Raw genomic sequence first — 19,150 nt, forward strand, 5'->3', positions numbered from 1 at the left:
TACCCACCAAATGCTCATTAAAATATCCATGAAGCCCGGCAGGGTGTGGCTTAGCGGTTGAGCATCAACCTAGGATCCAGGCAATGGAGGTTCAATTCCCGGTCTGGGCACATGCCCGGGTTGCGGGCTCAATCAATGACTATCTCATCATTGATGTTTCTATCTCTCTCTCTCCCTCTTCTTTCCTCTCTCTGAAATCAATAAAGATATTTTAAAAATAAAAATAAAAAAAATAATAAAATATCCATGAAGCTCTGCAAAGACTCAGAGTTCACTAGTTAGGGAAACTGGAGGGAAATGACTGCCAACTGCTAGTGGGGAAGGAGTTTCTGCTGGTTCTTGTGGGGAGATGAGGTTGGGCTAAGGAGCATACTTGTGGCCGACATACACTATACCCTATGATCCAGACAATAAAAGTGCTAAAAAAAAGGTCGGGAAAGCTTTTTAAAAAATATCTTTATTGATTTTTAGTGAGAGATGAAGGGAGAGGGAGAGAGAAAGATTGAGATATATGGGCTGCATGCCTCTCGACGAGGGATGGAGCCTGAAACCCAGGCATGGGCCCTGACCAGGAATGGAACCAGCAACCTTTTGGTGCACAGGTTGATGCCCATCCAGCTGAGCCACCCTGGCCAAGAAAGTTGGGGAAACTTTTGATTCACTTCTACTAGCTGTCTTCAGCTTAGCAATACAGGAGCTGTACTGATTCAAAAGCCGGAGTCTATCCCATCATTACACAGAAATTATTTTCAAAAGCAACCAGGATTCTGCTTAATGTCTTCTACCATCAGCTTCTCTACTTTCTATATGCTTTTGGAGACTACAACTTGAGTATACCACATGGTGAGTGATAGTGGTAGTGATGATTGAGCCAATGGTTATTATAAAAAGATGCTCCAAACACAAGCGTACTTGGAGACATCATATCTGAAATAATGAAACAGGCAACCCAGAAAATCAGAAACAGAATATTCTATCTCAGTGCAGTAAAATCTAAAAAAATAAAAATAAAACCACCACCAACAACACTATCAACTGCCCTATTTACTGTGCACTTATGTGCCAGACACTATCTTAAGTACCTTACATGCAATATCACATTTATTCTTCATAGCAAACACAAATTGTCATTCAAGCTTGTTTGAAAGTGGTAGGTAATAATAATGATAGCTATCATTTATTGAGTTCCTACTATCTGTTAAACACTAAATGTTTTATGTCCACCATCTCATTAGATGAATGCCTACTAAGCACTAGAAAATGGGCTCAGCCTTCCAAATTCATCTTTTAAGGCTCAGTTTAAGCATCACCTCTTCCAGGAAGCCTTCCTAGACTCTTCTAACCTGGGTTAGGTATGCTCACTCTTCATTTCTCCTATCACCACCCTGTGCTTCCTTCTATCACAACTTTTATCTCATAACACACGTACACACACACTCACTCACTCAAATATCAGACTATGAGTTCCAGAAAAAAACACTGTAGAAGTTAGGGTGTAATAATATATGACCTCTATGAAATGGTTCTATAGAGAGACTAAGATAAAAGTTGCTCTTGAATGGTAGAATTGTAGGTAAATTTTGAGGCTTCTTCAATACCTGTCAAACAAGTTCAACTCATGGGCTTACTATGAGGAATAAGTGGTAAACAGTTGTAAAGCCCCTTAGTATAGTGCCTTGCATATAGTAAAGATTCATTCATGTTAGCTATTGTCATCAGTATTACAAAGTGTTTGGTCTAGAATAAAGACTCTTAAAAATTCAGAGGATAATAATAACATCCTGCATTAGCAATTTTCTAAAGCAACCTTGTATTACTTTTGTAATAAAGACATTTAATTTATATAAGCAAAACATACTAATTTTTTGGCAGATGATAAAACTAGAAAGTCCCACTCTGGCTCGTGTGGCTCAGTTGGTTGAGCATTGCCCTGTGCACTGAAAGGTTGCGGGGTTTGATTCCTTGCTGGTTCGATTCCTGGTCAGGGTACATGGTCCAGTTTTGGTTCAATCCCCAGTGGGGGCATGCAGGAGGTAGCCGATAGATGTTTTGCTATCACATAGATGTTTCTCTCCCCCTCTTTCTCTCAAAACGAATAAAAAATTTTTATTAAAAAATTAGAAAATCTCTCTCCTCAACCTGGAGAATATTATGCTAAGCGAAATAAGCCAGTCAGAGAAAGACAAATATCACATGATCTCACTTATATGTGGAATCTAAGGAACAAAATAAATTGATGTACAAGACAGGACCACAGACATGAAAGCATGAAATAGATAGACAGATCTCAGAGAGAAGGTGGGTAGGAGGGCAGAAAGAGATCAACCAAAGAACTTATGCACCTATATGAATAGTCCATGAACACAGACAATAGACAGGTGAAGGCTTGGGGTGAGGTAGGAGATGGGTGGAGGAGGGCAAAGGGGGGGAAATGGGAGACATCTGTAATACTGTTAAAGATAAAATAAATTTTAAAAAATTAGAAAATCCCTCTCCTTCACTTCTTTCCCCCACACTTAATCCCACCCCCTCCTTAGAAGTAACCACTGTCAACAATTTTAGTTGGAATCCTTCCACAAGGGGATGTATTTGAATTTAAGAGAAAAATGTGTCAATTCTGAATACAGTAAATCCAAGTTGTAATAGGAGGATGGAAAACCAAACAATAGTAAAATATATCAGTATTTAAAGATCTAAAAGCTAGAGATTCTTAAGTATCAGGGTCTTATACTATTACTACTACTACTTTTAATATATATATATATTAAAATGGTAATCATTTATTAATCTCTATGGGGGAAAGTAAAGTGACCCTCACCCGAGATTAAGAAACTTGATAAAAGTGCCATTTCACACACTTTTGTATACAAATACCTGGATATAGTATGCAAAGTTGTACTGAATTATTAACAATGCTATTTGAGAGCAAGGGCTACAAGAGAAATGTCAAGGGGACAAAATCTTGAGTTTAATGGTGCCAAATGCCAAGAAGAAAATACTTCCACCAGGGCCTCGTCCCAAGGTTATGCATCAAGATAAGAGACTTAAGGCAAATATAAAAGCAAAAGGCCCCAGCAAAACACAACTTAAATAAATATTTATGGAGCTGATATATTTTGTTATAAAGTTTAACATAAAATAATTATTAACAAGAGGAGAATTCATAAAAACTGTAATTAAAAAACAATTCAATAGGCTGTAAGTCTACACAATGCATAGGGAATTTCATATTCTACTACCTCTTCTGGCTTTTATCCAAGAACATTAAAAAAAAAAAGACAATGAAGAAGAAATGGGAAAATTAATGCATCATTAAAAAAGAAAATACATTGAAAAAGGAGAAAAGGAAAATTAACACATCTAAAGGACTGGCTTTTGAGAGATCAAACTGAAGAATCTTCAGTGGTCTGTTGAAAACACAGGTACTGTACTTAGTTCTGCTGGTCTGGATAGTGAACTCCAAATGCCTCTTTCATCTCTGATCTTGGAATCCTGTCAAGAGCCAGTGTTACAGCTTGTTTCTGGTTTTCTGGTCCCTACAGCAGAGAGAGTACTGCCCTCCCTCCATTTCCAGAAACTGTAGGGATATATAATACTCATAGGGCCTTATAGACCCCATATAAGACCTGTTGGAAATAGGAGTTTGTTGGCTGCCCTTTGCTCCTAATCACAGTGCTGATGCTTGTGGCAAATGGAAGGAATTTCGAATCTATGGAAGTCTAATCTAGAGAGACTCAAGCAAGTGTAGTTCCACTAGAAAGAGGATGGCTCTGCCTTGATTGGTGTTCCTCCAGGTGTACAGCTTGGCCATGGACCCTCGTAAGGTAAAGTATCTGTCTTTCCTTTCCTCCTACTCTGAGAACCAATGCAGTGTGGATTCCACTAGGAGGCACCTCTGGCTTCTCCAAAAGATCGAACTCTGTGTCCCAGGCAGAAAATGTTCAATGTTCAAACACAAGATGGCAGTATATACTGCTCTATTGCAAGGGCCAAGGACCTGTGAAAGAAGCGAGCTGAAGGGGTGGGTGGGGGTGGAGGGGAGTGCTGACTGAAACTGAAATCTATTTGAATTTTATGTGAAAACTGAACATCATAAATATTTTGAATTTTTTTGAGGAAACAATAGTTATTTAATCGTATATAGTCAAAGTATTCCAAGTCTCCAAGTCCCGGAAGTCTACCACAGCACACATCCCTACATCTCACAAAGCTGGTATATGACCCTGTCACCAACCTGCCTTGCTCTCCACAAATCTGACCTTTCACCTTATGTCAGACGCTCCAGAGTAACCTTTTCTGAGCCCCAAACCCCTCAGCTGGCAGTTTCATGACACTCCGGTGATCAAGAATAGCCAATCACCACACATCTTAAAAGGGTAAGAGCAGAGATCACCTACCTTGGCAGATGGAGAAAAAGACGGGGGAGAGCAAGTTTGAAAAATAGGGAAAGATAAGTGGAGTCAGGAGAAAGGGACAAAATTGAGGCGAAAGGGGGGGGGGGTGTGCACTGAAGTGAGGAAAGGAAAAGGAAAATAAAATGAGGGGAAAGAAAGGGGAAGAAAGAAGTCCAGGAGGCGAAAAGGGGTAAATGAGGAAACACAGAAAAGGAGAAAAAGAAATGAGTAAAAAAAAAGAAAAAGTGGGCAAAAAAGAAAGGGAACAAAACGGAAATGGGTAGAGAAAAGAAAGGAAGAAAGGAAGAAAGGAAAGAAAAAGAAAGAAAGAAGAGAGAAAGAAAGAAAGAAAGAAAGAAAGAAAGAAAGAAAGAAAGAAAGAAAGAAAGAAAGAAAGAAAGAAAGAAAGAAAGAAAGAAAGAAAGAAAGAAAGAAAGAAAGAAAGAAAGAAAGAAAGAAAAGAATGGGAGAAAAAACACAGGGAGACGTAAAGGGGTCAGGAGACAAGGGCAAACTGGGAAGAGAGAAAAAAGAGCGAGTATAGGACCGGCTTCCGAGAGCCTGACGGGGATCTTGCATTCCCGGAAGCCAGGACAGAGATCTCCAAGTGGGGGAAAGAGGGAAAGATAAGTGAAGTGAGAAGAAAAGGATACAACCGAGGGGAGTTTGTGCTTCTGTGAGTTTTGTTTAAGGCATTTATTGAGTACTCCTGAAGTGTATCTGGCACGCTCAAACTCTCGGTAGGAGCAACCGTTTCTCTTTGCACCGCCCCCCTCACCCCGGCCCCAAAGAGGCTTGCGGAGAGTGGTGGTGTGAGGCTGTAAGAAGGCTCTTGAGGGCGGTGTCGCTCCTGTAGGGGGACCCGTCCGCGGTGAGATCCGGAATATTTGCCCTCCCGCCGAGATCGAGAGCTGGGTGCTGAGGCGCCCCCAGTCGGGCCGCTTGTAGATTTCTGGTGGAGGATGCGCCGTGAGGGGCGAGAGAGTCTGAGCTGAGGCGCGGGGCACTACTGAGCAGGCTAGGGTGCGAGTCGCCGTGTGGTGCGAGTCGCCGTGTGGTGCGAGTCGCCGTGTGGTGCTAGTCGCTGTGTGGTGCGAGGGTGCGTGGGTGCGGCGGGGCGGGGCGGGGGTTTGGGGGCAGGACCGAGCGGGCTTGGGGCGGGCGCCCGCCGGGGAAGCTGGAGCGGTCTCCACCGGCCCCCCGGGGGTAATTTACATGCTGCCAAGGCCCTGTGAGGGTTCCTGGGCGTGCAGCTCTCTCGCTCACTCACTCATGCTGGGCTCCTGCCACCGTTCAGCCAGCACAGCCCAGGGGAGCTCGAGAGCGGGCGAGCCAGCGAGCCCAGGAGGGAGGGAGCAAAGAGAAGAAAACGAGGGCGCGCCCCGGCTCTCCCTCTGCCCTGCTGCCCGCCCTTCCTGCTGCCACAGGTCCACCCCGAGTCCCGCTCACACTTGGGAAACTTGGGAAGGTGCTGCGGCAGCGTGTGGCACCTCGGGGGCGGGGGGGGGGGGGGAGGTACGGCCCGGGCCTCTAGCGGAGGGGGGGAGGAGGAGGAGGAAGAAAAGGAAGTGAGCCCCAAGGATCCACTCCGAGCTGTTTGTCCAGCTGTTTCTATTCGCACCCCGAGCAGCACAGCCAGAAGGGGGCCGATCCAAGTGTGGTTAGCTGGAGGCGCTAATTTCCAACTCTTCTCTTAGCAGCTTGCTTTTCCCAGACACCCTGGAGTCTCCTCAGGCCAACCCGGAGGACGCGCACCTGCCAGCCGCCCCGGACCTGGCAGGCCAGGCGGCCCCCGAGCCTGAGAAGATGGCCCAGCCCAAAACCGATTGCCGCTCACCTGTCGGTCTCGACTGCTGCAACTGCTGTCTGGACCTGGCCCACCGGAGCGGGCTCCAGGGAGACAGCAGCGGGCAGAACAAGAGCCCAGGCAGCCCCACAGTGAGCAACTTTCGGCAGCTGCAGGAGAAGCTGATCTTTGAGAACCTCAACACCGACAAGCTCAACACCATAATGCGGCAGGATTCGCTAGAGCCCGTGCTGCGGGACCCCTGCTACCTGCTTAACGAGGGCATCTGTAACCGCAACATCGACCAGACCATGCTCTCCATCCTGCTCTTCTTCCACAGGTGGGTGGCTGGGCAGATGGGTGGGCATGCTTTCTGGCTAGCATCAGCCTCTGCTGGACCCTCACCTCTGACAAAAGGGGCTACCAGGAAGTTCACAGAAGCTCTGGCGCTCAGGCTATTGTGACCCACCCCGAGGCTACCTGGAGTCTTGTGGGGTTTAGAGAACCCCTGGCAGGTGGGAACTCTGTTGAAGTGTGCCTGCAGAGGCTTTCCTAAGGAGGTGCTGGAGCTTAGAAAGTGGCCAGAGCCCTAGATGGTTTAGAGATAGCTGGTGGCACCCCCTCCTCCAATGCATAATTTCCAGTGCCACTTTGGAAACTGCTATGGGATGCTCTTGGGACCTGAGTTCCACCCTTCACAAAAGCCCATTTCTAAGTATGCTAACTCAGGTTGAAACTTCAAGGGCTTTGAAATTACTGAGTGGCCCTGACTGACAGTGAGGGCAGGGAAAATGTCAAGACAAATAAAGAGACTGCCGATGTAGGACAGGTGGGGAATAAGAAATGACAGTCTTGAGAATTTCTTGAGACTCTGGATGGGGTACCCCCACCCCATCCATGGATCACGGCCTTCAATTTACAATGATGGCTAAAAGCAGCCCCGGAGAGCATCCTAGGGTGGGAAGGTGGATGGATTCATGTCATCGCAGGTGTTTGTTGGAGTGTGGGGAGTAAGGTAAGACTTTCTAGAAATCTTGCTGAAAGGCAAGGAAGAGAGAAGGGAGGGGAGAAACACAATGGGAAGCCCCAAGGAGTCTGTAGTCTTCTGGTCTGAGACACTCTGGTAAGAGCCAGCCTTGGGGGGACAATTGAGGCAATTTCGAAGTAGGGGAGGCAACTTCAGGAAACCCAGCCGAGGTGGGTTTGGTGTTCTTGGAGCCATCATAACAGGACACAGATGTGTGTGTGTGCAGGCGCGAGCGTGCGCCTGAGAAATACAATGACAAAGTTATATGCATGAAAGAGAGCCCTGCGGTGGAAGGCCTGGGTTGTATGTAATACAAATTATAACTCTGCCTCACTATGTGAGCCTGAGCACGTCACCTGACCTCTCTGTTCCCTAAGGTTTCTTCTAGTTCTCAGACTCCAGGTCATGGGCGGGTGGTGTGCTTAGACAAGGTAATAAGAAATTGTGAGCACCGCAGAATATTTGAATAATTGGATGGCTTTTCAGTGAGGCATAAAAAGGAAATTTTAAAAGCAATAGAGATAGCCAGGAACTACCCTCACTTAGTGTTCAGACCAGGTTTACCTCCGCTACCCCAGAAGTTCCAGGAGGGGACAAGCCAGGCTGCTGATTTTGTTAGCATTATCATAATATATCATAAAATATATTTCTTAGGCATTTTCCACGCCATCAAAGACCTTCTTCATCTATTATTTTACTTTAGGCATCAATTTATTTCATTGTCTAAAAAAACCAGGCCATGTTCTAATGGGTTTCTAGGGAATATTCATTTCTGGTGAGAGATTATTATAAGTGTATTCAGACCACAGATGCTGCAGCTCCGCTAAGCAAAAGTCCTAACAGGCTCCTAACAATCCAGCTCTGCTTGGTAGGAGAGTGGTGGTGGGGGAGGGGCAGTAGAGACACCTGGAAAGAGCTCCTGTCACATTTGCTTTCAACTGAGAGAGAAACTGCCCTGAAATGGTCTTGATGCTGTGTAAGAGGGGACACATCCTCAGCAGGGTTACTAGGCTTGGGGCCTAGGAGGGTTGGATCTAGCTGAGTGAGGGGTGGGACTGAGAGTCTGAGATCAAAGTGTTTACTTGTGCCACACCTTGGGAGGCTTTCTGATTGCCTGGGTTTCTTGAATGGAAAGACCTCTTTTGTCACCTAGTCCATTGACACCTGTCAATTGGCATTTGGTTCTTGGCAAAGCATAGAAATGATATAGAGTAGGAGTGTGGGGCACTGAGGTCATTGGCAGAGGGAGCAGAGTGAGTTGTTGGAAATGTGGACCTGAGCACCTTGCTTCCTGGGATCAGAGCAACTCAGTGCCCTAAATAGCTAAGCCTTTCTGTAAAGCTGGGGAGTGTGACAGGGTCCTGTGGTAACAGACAGCCTTGTAGTTCTAGCAGGACAAAGTGTTCTTACATTTTCCTTGATAACTGGGACCTTAGTGGTTGGGGATTCTGAATTTGCTTTAGGTTTTACCTAGAATGACACTCTCATTAGCAAAAGTAGGAGACCATTATTGCTGGTCATGGGACTTTTCCAATATCTGAGCTGGACAGACTTCTCCTGAGTGAAAATTTTCTCTTTCTTACTTCATTTATTTCCTGGGTTTCTATCTTTATACTTAAGCCATCCATCTGACTTCTGTTCCATTTAATGATTTGATATTTCAAATTCCTATTGAGGTGTCTTTTTCCCCCTTTAATTTATCTATTCTCAAGGCTACCTCTTCTCCTGGAGAAGAGACTCTCCTTGCTCCTCCTCCTGCAGCCCATTTCCCTGCTGGAAGGGCTCCTATATTCTTGGGAGGGAAGGGCGGGGCACATTCTTGACTTCTATCTGGTTTGTCTGCTTTGACCTGTCCCTTGCTCCCAGCTTAGTTCTTGGTGTCCTTGGAACACAAGAGTAAGGAATTTGAGGATAGGGTTGTGTTTTACACTCACTTGGTTTTCCCTGGGTTCCTAGTTATAGAGCCAGTATGCAATAAAGGGGTTTTTTTGGTTAGACAACTGCTTCATTGTTGGTGTAACAATTGTAAAATGTAAAAAAGCAACTTTAACCTGGCCTTGGAAAATCCTTATTAAGGTTTAAGTGTGAGTTGTTTGTTTGTTTGTTTATCTGAACCACATGTGTAACTCTAATAGTCTGGGAGTAGTCCTGATGGACAGTGCTGTGTGTATACACACAACTCAGTGCTAATGGGCATGTGATTTATTGGTATGTAAATGGTTTCTCTAAACTATTGGGAAGTGTGTTTAAAACAACACTCCTTCAATCTTGTGTTAGGTAACGAATAACTATAATAGATTAATAGCTAACATTTACTTAGCATTTATAGGTTGTATTAAGTGTTATATCTGCCTAATCTCATTTAATATTTATACCAACCTACAAAATGGATACTGTTATCGCCCTTCTCCATTTTATAACAAAGAAAATTGAGGCTTGGGAAAATTAAGTAATTTGTCTGATGCCTCGCGATGAAGAGCAGAGCAAAACTTCACCTAAGATCAGTCAGACACTAAATAATTGTCTATTAAGAAAAAAATGTTAAGCAGAGGTAACTATTAGCTGAGAAACTAACCAAATGTTTAAAATGTCCTTAGTAGGTAGGGTAGCCAACCATACCTTTTGAGGACACAGGACTTTCAATGTTTAAGCTGGGACAGTCCCAGGGAAACTGGGATGGTTGGTCACTCTATTATGAGGGCACTCCACCTTATCATTTGAATATGCTTCTAAAACTGGAAAACTTAGGTGGCAGATAGAATATGCTGGACAAACAGCTAAAATTTCCAATTTAAATGTAGCCTATGAAAAAACTGGCAGTCAAAATTTGAGGGACCTTAATTATCTGATCATTAGGGGTAGTAATCTGAAATGGAAACTTTTGCCATATTCTGTTGTCATTGTAACCTCAAATTTATTTCTAAGAGTTTATCCAAAACTTCTTAATCAGCTCTATTCTGCTGCCTTTGGCTCAGGAGCACACCTGCCCTGGGTGGTCTGAGATATTCTGAATTGGAGTTCCCTTGTTGCTTTAAAAGCCCTAGGAGCCTACCTTTAAGCTTCTGAGCTGGCACCAACTGGTTCCCACACTTAGATGCTCAGAAAATAACAATAGCAAAGATTTCTAATTGCTTTATGTGTGCTAATTCATTCAACCTCCCCTACTGAGTTGATATATAGTAGTAAAAGGAAAGATCAGGTTTCCCGAGAAAAATTTGCATAACAATTATTTGTACTTCTCTAAATGAGACTCAGAGTTCATGATTTCATAAAGGTATATTCCTGGATCCGACTTCTGAGGATGTAGCTGCTTACCCAGTATGATTTGAGGGGCCAAACTACTCTCCAGCCTGCCTGCTGTAGTTCCTAAAGTCACACTAAGATTCAGTTCTCTGTCTAGGAACCATCTAAAACTCCTCTCCTATACAGCACAGTGGTATGCTGATCACATCATGAGAAACTCTGAATTAGAGATCGCAACCCTTTGTCAACTCATTTGCCATTTGATTTTGATGATGGAGTTCTTTGCTGCAGAGAGGTTTTTGGGTTTCTATGTGGTTAAGCCTGCCATTCTTTGCCTTGTGACTTTTGCTTTTGGTACCAAGCTTTGAAAGTCCTTCCCTAGCCCAAGGTAATGTAAAATAGCTATTTCTTGAGTTCCTACTGGTCTGACAAAGAATAGGCATTCAGATTAAGGCATATTTTCTATTAAAAACACAAACTCATTTACAACTTAACATTTATGATTTGAATACCTCAAGAGAAAATTGATATGAGATAAACCATCTTCTTGCTGAGGTACAGATGTCAATTCCACGTACTAAGAGGCTTTTGCCTGTGAGTGACCCTAGTGCTCTAACAGCACACCTTCTCCCTCCCTCCCTCCCTCCCTCCCTCCCTCCCTCCCTCCCTCCCTCCCTCCCTCCCTCCCTCCCTCCCCCCCTCTCTATATATGTATGTTTTATATATAAAATGTATGTATATATTACATAATACATATATAGCAGTAAATTTTATATAACAAAATTTTCCACTTTAACCATTTTAAATATATAATTCAGTGGCATAAGGTACACTCACAATGTTGTACAACCATCACCACTCTCCATTTCCAGAACTTTGTCATCATCCCAAACAGAAACTCTGTACTTCTCAAACAATAACTCCCCATTCTTCCCCCTCATCCCCTAGTAATCTGTATTCTACTTCCTGTCTCTGAATTTGCCTATTCTAGTTATTTCCTATAAGTAGAATCATATAACATGTGGCCTTTTGTGTCTGACTTCTTTCACTTAGCATGATGTTTTCAGGGTTCATCCATGACATAGCATATATCAGCATTTTAGTTCTTTTTATGACTGAATAATATTTCAGTGTATGTATATACCACATTTTGTTTATTCATTCATTTATCCATGGACACTTGGGTTATTTCCATCTGTTGGCTTTAGTGAAGAATGCTGCTATGAACATTGGTATACTGTTATTTTTTTGAATCCCTTCTTTCAAATCTTTTGAGTCTCTACCTAGGAGTGGAGTTGCTCAGCACCTCCTTTTCAACCCAATTTTGTGGTCCCTTACTCAGAGTCAGTCCATACAAATGTAGTAACTCTCATGAAGTGAGCAAACGTTTTTTCTTTGGGGAGAATGCCCCCTCCCTGAGTCAGCTGCTAGTGCTGGTGATTATATTGAAAAGAAAGCTAAGAAGTTTAACAAAGTGATGGAAATACAAGTTTTATGGGGGACATTATATGCTTTCTAGATGTTCATGAATAAGGAACTAGCAAAAGTTTTAGTGTGTTCTCTCATGCATGGCCAGGGTCTACTCTGGTTTACTTCCCAGAGTTTACTTTTTAAAAGACTAACATGTGATATCTTTACTTGTCATTGACTACTTTGTGTGGATTTGTTTATAAGAACTTCGTTCAGGGTGACAGCTCATAGGGAGCAGGGTTATCTGGGAATAAGATGTGGGAAAGCCAAGTTTGGCCAAGAAAGGTAGAAAGACAAGGCCAGAGTCCATGAAAGCCCTGCTGCAGTATGGGGCTTTGGATAGCATGAGAACTCAAGAAGTCTAGATGGAAGGTTCATGATCTTAAAGAAAGGTGGCAAGAACAGAGCATAATTTTCACCTATTTCTCCAGGTTTCCAGGAGTGGACCAATGTGAATCCACACCTCAGAAAATAGCTCTTTCCAGGGTGACCTTATTTTCCTGCCTAAAGAGAAGGTTAACACTCCTGCTTATATTTGCACTTCCAGATAAACTAGCAAGTTCTCAATTCCAGGTAGAGTATTGGTTCCTTTCCAGAAGGTCCTGAAGGCCAGGGAGTCTGGGTAAATGGATATGGAAGTGTCTGGCCAAGGCTGCCAGGGCTTCCGGGTCCCCTGAGTGATGGAGCGCAGCAGAACACTTCCCCCCACTTTGTGGGTTGTTTGAAAGGAATGAAGTTGGTTGTGTCTGCACCTGCTGGTGGCCGTTGTGCTGTGTTTGCTCATGCGATTCTGCTCCTACCTGAACTTTCTCCTCTTATGTAAGACATCCCTCAAGATAACTACAAAGCCATAATCTGCCATGGCTGGCTGGGTTTACATAACAAAGTGGTTGGTGTCATGCAATATCACCTCTTGAGCCCCAGAGAAGCCAACATGCTGAGTGGGACTGAAGCATGGGCCCATTTGGTGGGGCACTCTTTGTGCCTCAGTACACTCAAGGAAGAGCATTCCATGACCACAGGGGTCAAAAAGACAAAATTTCCCTTTTAGATGAAGAGAGCAATAATAATCCAGGACATGTTGTGCTGCCCCAATGCTTGCAATAATGGGACAAGTGTTAGGGCTTTGCTGTGGGGCCACAGCTTTGGCACAGCAGGCCCTCCTTAGAATTCTGTTGTCTAATGGGAACCTCATGAAGGCCAGAAGGCTAGATCCCAGCCTCAAAGCAAGTTAGATAAGAAGTGGGGCAGGAAAAATGGCTTATAGAAGTCATTGTCAATCACCCCACAATCTAGCTTAGCTAAGGAGTCAGAGCGGGAATGAGATGGGGGTTTGTGAGAGTAGAAAGCAAGCTTTTCCAAATGCTAATTCATGCAGGAGAGAATCTTATCAGCTGGCAAGGTAGGTTCATTTCTATCTTCTAGCTGTAAATCCCTGCCCCAAAGTAGTTATTGCTCTTTTGGTAACAGTGTAAGAGGTGCGAAATCCCAGCCAGTACGGGAGACTGAATGGGAAGCTTCCCATTGTGCAGACACTAGCCCAAGGGGAAACAGAGCTGGAAGCCTGTTTGGTCAGTGATGCCCCAAGCACGCTATCAGCCTTCCTCCCCTGGGAGAGACTTTCCTCAAATAGACCCAGCCTGAAATTGGGCTCCTGCCTGTGGACAGAGCTCTACAGGGACCTTCCCTATCCTTCCTCGAAAGAATAATTTACTCACAAAATAGCCTTGGGTATTCAACCCACTTCCTCTTGTCTCCTCTTCAGGGGAGATGGAGAGCAGCTGCTCACAGTTTAGGGTTCAGGTCCAGATTCTTGCCGAGCTCTCTAGGCCAGTGATTGGCTACAGCTATCCCTGAGGAAGAAGGGGATGAGAAGTGAGAGGAGGGGAAATGGTTCCAGTGGCTCCTACCTGGCTTACACCCCCCCACACACACATACACACACCTCCCATTTAGTCTCACTCACAGACTAGGTTGGGCCTAGGCCATCCAGAGGGCCCTGACTCATATCTCGTGTAGTGCCTTATGTAACAGAGATAAGTTACTGAGGCATCAAGCTTCTGCTTGCTCAGTGGCAGGCCTCTCTGGGGCCAGGCATTCAAAAGTCTGCTGGGGATCTAAGTTGAGCTCATCATACTCCTAAAGGAAAAGCCTGCTCTCCCTAGGTCACGCCAGCAGTCTGCTCAGAGGCAGGTACCAGGCTGCAAAGGTGATCCCCCCAGAACTCCCACACTCAGCAGCAAATGTAAGCAGGCAGGTGAGCTCCTGTGGGCTTAGTGTGGTTTAGGGTATGACAGAGGGGACAGGTAGGCTCCTGCTATTACCTCACAGTACACTGCTAAGGGGACAGCCTGGTACATCTAGAAGAGCCCCAGAACATCTCAGAAGTCCCTCTTCCTTTTGTATCTGCTTGTTGGTTCAGGGATTGTTCTGGGGGCCCTAGGCAGAAGGGTTTACCAGAAGATTGAGGAGCTATTTGAAGGATGACCCTAAAGAGCCAACTCCCATTTCATTCTCCATGAAGTCTCAAAGTCTCCAGACTGGCCTGAATTCACAATGATTCTTAATTCTCTCCCTGGCCTATTCAATAAATTGCATCACTGGCATGGTGAAACTGAGACCCCCATGAAGTCGGACTGGCTGGATTCTGTGATGTTTTTCAACACAGAATAGCCCCATCAATCTAATATACCACTGGCTCAAAGTTTGTGACTAAACCAATAGGTCCTCTTTTTCTCCTCCCTTGTCTTTACCCAGCCTGTCCCATTGTGTTGCCAGTAAATTACTCATCAGCTGAGAATAGTTGAGGATACTTCTCTCCAGTCAGAGAAAGAGGAAGAAACAAGGAAATAAAGTTTAAAAAAGGTGGTGTGGGGATAACTAGCAGGCATGGTTGCATCCAAAGCTCAGGCACATAAATCCTCAGACAAGTTCAAGACCATCTGCTCAGGGCTCAGGAGAGCTGGGCACCCCAAGTCCCCTGGATCACAGCCAGAATCCAGTCAATATTAGCTGATTTGAGGTGGAGGTACAGAATTTCTCTTTCTTGAGACCCCTCTCAGGCTTCCAGCTCCTTTCTTCTCCCAACCCCCCCTGCCTTTTCAGTTCATAGTCAGTAGCAGTAAAAAAAAAAAAAAAAAAAAAAAAAGAGAGAGAGAGAGAAAGAGAGAGGGACAAAGTGGGAAAAAAGAATAAGAAAAAACCCAGCTCAGTTCTAAGGCAAAATAATCTGTCTGCCCAGGTGCACAGCAAATTAATGACAGCAACACCTCCTCATTCAGCCATATACTGAACAACCAAGCACTTCAGTGAATCAATCTACCATTTATTGACCAAGGGCCTGCTATTTATTGAGCGCCTACCGCGGGTTTATTGAATGCTTCTGTGCTAAGTACAGTAGAGGATATGGGAGGTGGCAGAGACTAGGAATGGAGTGTGGGGAGCTGAGAGTGTAGCTGGGGGAGTGAAGCAGCTGTGTCCCAGGCAGGTGGGGAAACAAAGCAATCCCACTGGAGCTCTTGCTCCTTGAGAGAATGGCCTCAAGCTTATGGTGCCCTGGGTCTGCAGGTCCAAAGCTTGGGCAGTGGCAAAGCAAACTAGGAAGGGAGAGTCTCTTTATGGTGGCAGGTTCCAGCAGGGCCTTAATGGGTTGTCTTTGGTGTTGTGGGAAGTGGCTATGGGCTTTCTGGTTGGGAGAGGGGAAGGGAACCTTGCCAGTCCAGCAGGGCTCATGGATAGGAAGGGGCTGCCCTGGGTGGGGGAAAGGGCAGTGAGGAAAACTTCCCATTCTTCCTACTATAGAACCCAGAGTCACCAAGCTTCAGGTATGAGAAAAAAGCCCACACTGACCCACTTCTCATTCCCCCTTTCTGACTCGGGGTAAGCTGGCCCCTAGCACTCTCTCCTCAGGGGACCTGGGATAGCCTTTGGTGAGTTGAGGCCTTTGGGGCCTGGGATCAGGATAGCACTTCCCTTGATGCCTGGAAAAATCCCACTGGAGCCAGGAGGGTTGAGCTTGGTAGTGCAGTCGAGGGCAGGCACCAGAGGAGCCTGGGGAGTGTAGCTTCATATCTGCATACCTCTGGCCTCAGTCTCTACCAGGACCCTTCTGAAGTGGGTAACAGAACCCAGGGGGTGTCAAGGTGCTCCCACAAGAATATATATACTATTCACCCAAGTCTCTCTGGAAAAAAAAGTTGTTGGCAGACCCACAGGGTGTCATTTTAGCCTTGTTTGCACATTGGTCAAACCCTTCTTTCCCAGATGCCTTATAAATGAAGGCCCTAGAGTAGGGCTGAACAAGGAGGGAAGCCTCAAGTAGAAGCAAAAGGAATCACACTCAGGTCACCTGGGGAAGGAGGGTGCTGCTTATGGTCAGCATTCCAACCTGGCTTTCTGGGGCCCTCTCCCCCAGAAAGTGTCCTGAGCATCAGTGCCCACACTCTTTCCCACCAATGCTCTGGAGAATTCAAACAGAAGTTGATGAACAGATTCAATCAACAGCAAATATTTCTTGCACACCTTCTGTGTGTCAGGCTCAGTGGTAAGCATTGGGAATAGAATGGGAAAGTCACAAAAGGCATGGTCACAGCCATCATAGAATAGCCAGTGAAGTGAGGGAGATGGACATTAACCAAATAATCACACTAATGAATCTATAATTTCAAACTAAGTGCCAAGAGGGAAAAGGAATAAGCTTCTGTCAGAGAATATAACAAAGGATCAAACAAGGCTTCCTGAGGAAGTGATACTTGAGCTAAAGAAATTAATCTCTAATTCTGAAATTCTAATCATCAGATCCAGGCCAAAGGAGACATTTTTAGACAGAGGACTTTCAAAGGAATCCCTGAAGTTATACCATGTAGGTAGCTGCTTATACCCCTGGAAATATCTTTATGGCCAGCAAGTCCAAAAGGAGAGGACTGACAACATTCTGACAAGAGGAAGAAATAAATTTGAAGCCCACAGGGCAACTAGTACTTAATGTCATCCTTTACTAAAAATAGTCCATGACAGTATAGAAATGTGTAAAGGCTGGCCCTGGGGACTGGTGATAAAGTGGGTATTTATTGCCTGTGGGGAGGAGAATTTGTTTTTGTAAATTATTTACTGTAAAGAAAAAAGAAATGGGAGGGTCGTCTGGGCTTTCTTTTCCTTTTGTAGGCCTCCTTATAAGTTATGAATGTTTCTCATTGTACAGAGGCAGTGGGGCACAGAGCTTCAGGCTGCACTTTTTTCTGGGGCCCAAATTGTAAATTTTCTGGGCTACAAATGTCAGATATTTGTCTGAAAAACATCCTGAATGCAGAAGGGGAAGGAGGCTACACCTCTGAGAAGGGCAAAGAAATTGATTGAGAGGCTCCAAAGAGCTTTCATTTGAGAAGGATGGCCTCACAACAATGTCAAGACAGGTGACAGCTGAGAGCCCGGTATGATCCAAGGAATTCTTATTGTAAAGGGTCCAGATAAGGCTGATAAAACTAGCCAACAGGAGACTTGAGGCGACTATGGGGCCAGGCTATAGGAACTAAGGTGATTGATCTAAGAGGAGTTTAAAGGTGGGGTGAAGGGGGGTGGAGAGAAAGAGTTTGATCTTCAAATATAAGAAAAGTCACAACTCAGAGATGGAGACTAGCTGTTTCCAAACCACACTAGGAACAGAACAAGAGGAAACAGGCCTGTAGTGTAGCATGAATAATTGAGATTTGATAGCAGAAAGAACTTCCTGACTATAAGCATTCAGAGAAGCTAGATAAAATTACCATGGGATATTATATTAATTTATAAATATGGAGATGGTGGTGAGAGTAACAATAAAGAACTGGATAAAAGTGTGAGAGCTAGTTATAAGGACCATGGACAGAAGGGCACAGACAGGTAGGGAAAGCAAAGAAGTCAGAAGCAGGTTCTTCTAAGGAAAAGGAAAGTGAATGTGTGATAGATGAAAGTAATTTCAAAATAAAAATGTCTATAAAATTTCCAATGGAAATCAGTCATTAAAACAAGCATATCCTCTCCTGGAATTGGAATGATGTGGGGGAATAGACTAAGGAACTGTTAGAGTCTATTTCCACATCCTCAGCCTTCTCATTTCCTGGCTAAATTAGGCTCAATGGGGTACCCGTCCTCCATAGTCTAACAATTTTGGGGAATACCCATAGGAGCAATGGAGTAAAACTGCCCACCCCAGGTACTTGTGGAGGAGGAGGATTTTTCCTTCCATGTGCACAACAAAGATTAGACACGGGCTACAGTGGCAACCAAAAAACTAGGCAGGATCCTGTGGCAGGAAACTTACAATCTCGTGGTAGAGGCAGACATCAATTACACAAATAACCATATCATTACAATTGATCATAATGAAGGAAAAGTGCAGGAAGCTGCAAGAACACAAGTTAAGGGGGCTTCCCTCAGGGTTAGAAAATCCACAAAAAGAAAATTCACCTTGGTAAAACCTCAAGCACTTCATATGCTCCTCTGTGAGGAACTCTTGCCCCAAATTAGTATTGAGGAAAGACAAAATGAACCAGTCACTGCTAATGCCCAAAAATATGGATTTTGAAGTTCTTCTGGCTCACCGAGGCCCTCAGTTAAGAGCAAACCCCCAGGGAAATTTTCTCATTGCCCAGATCAAGCAGCCTTGATTTAGACAGAGCGATTCTCTAAGGGCCATAATGGCCTATCAGCTGAAAAATCAGGATCAGGAATACTTTGAAGAGTTCATCACTTGCCAAATGAACAGGTAAGGTCAGTGAAGAGAATAAAGAACTAATGCCTGAAGATTATTCTTGAAACTGGCCCCCAGAAATGACCATGTCTCCAAAATGCTATGTCTTCCGTCTCTTATTCAAATATGGGAGGCTTTGCTAGTATATTCTAGTATTAGCTGCAAGGTGTGCCCAGGGCTGTTAAGTCCTGGGGAGCCAGGATCCTAGAGTGGAATGGGAGGTGCATCCTTGTGGGTAACTAGGATGGGCTTCTCTTCCCTTCAAAGGCCCTGGAAGGGCTGCTGAGGAGCAGAGGACATTAGCCACCATGTGCTCATGAAACAGGGTCTTCACATTTGATAGACTATCACTACTATTGGCTAGTGACAACTTCTCTGGACCTCAGCTTCTTCATCTAGAAAATGGGGGAAGTGTGGTTGAGAAGATTAAATGAAAGGATGCTCCAGGGAAGCACTCAGTCAAACGAAGCTTTCTTCTATTAGACAAATCATATGTGGAACCA

General features: G+C 44.6%; 1 protein-coding gene across 2 annotated transcripts in view; it reads left to right on the top strand.

The window, feature by feature from the left end:
- The first annotated feature begins 5,428 nt into the window (after positions 1-5,428).
- TSC22D3 (TSC22 domain family member 3) overlaps positions 5,429-19,150 on the top strand; it is a 58,408-nt gene continuing 44,686 nt past the window's right edge. The window contains exons 1-2 of one of the 2 annotated variants that reach the window (XM_016198526.2): positions 5,429-5,493; positions 6,095-6,520. In XM_016198526.2, the coding sequence (XP_016054012.1) occupies positions 6,201-6,520 (320 nt within the window). In that variant the 5' untranslated portion in view covers positions 5,429-5,493; positions 6,095-6,200. Of the gene's footprint in view, positions 5,494-5,742; positions 5,822-6,094; positions 6,521-19,150 lie in introns of those variants that run through there. The other variant, XM_087813501.1, reaches the window with a different exon arrangement.

Source organism: Miniopterus natalensis, chromosome X (genome assembly GCF_054644295.1).
Source record: "Miniopterus natalensis isolate mMinNat1 chromosome X, mMinNat1.hap1, whole genome shotgun sequence".
In the NCBI taxonomy this organism is placed as follows: domain Eukaryota; kingdom Metazoa; phylum Chordata; class Mammalia; order Chiroptera; family Miniopteridae; genus Miniopterus; species Miniopterus natalensis.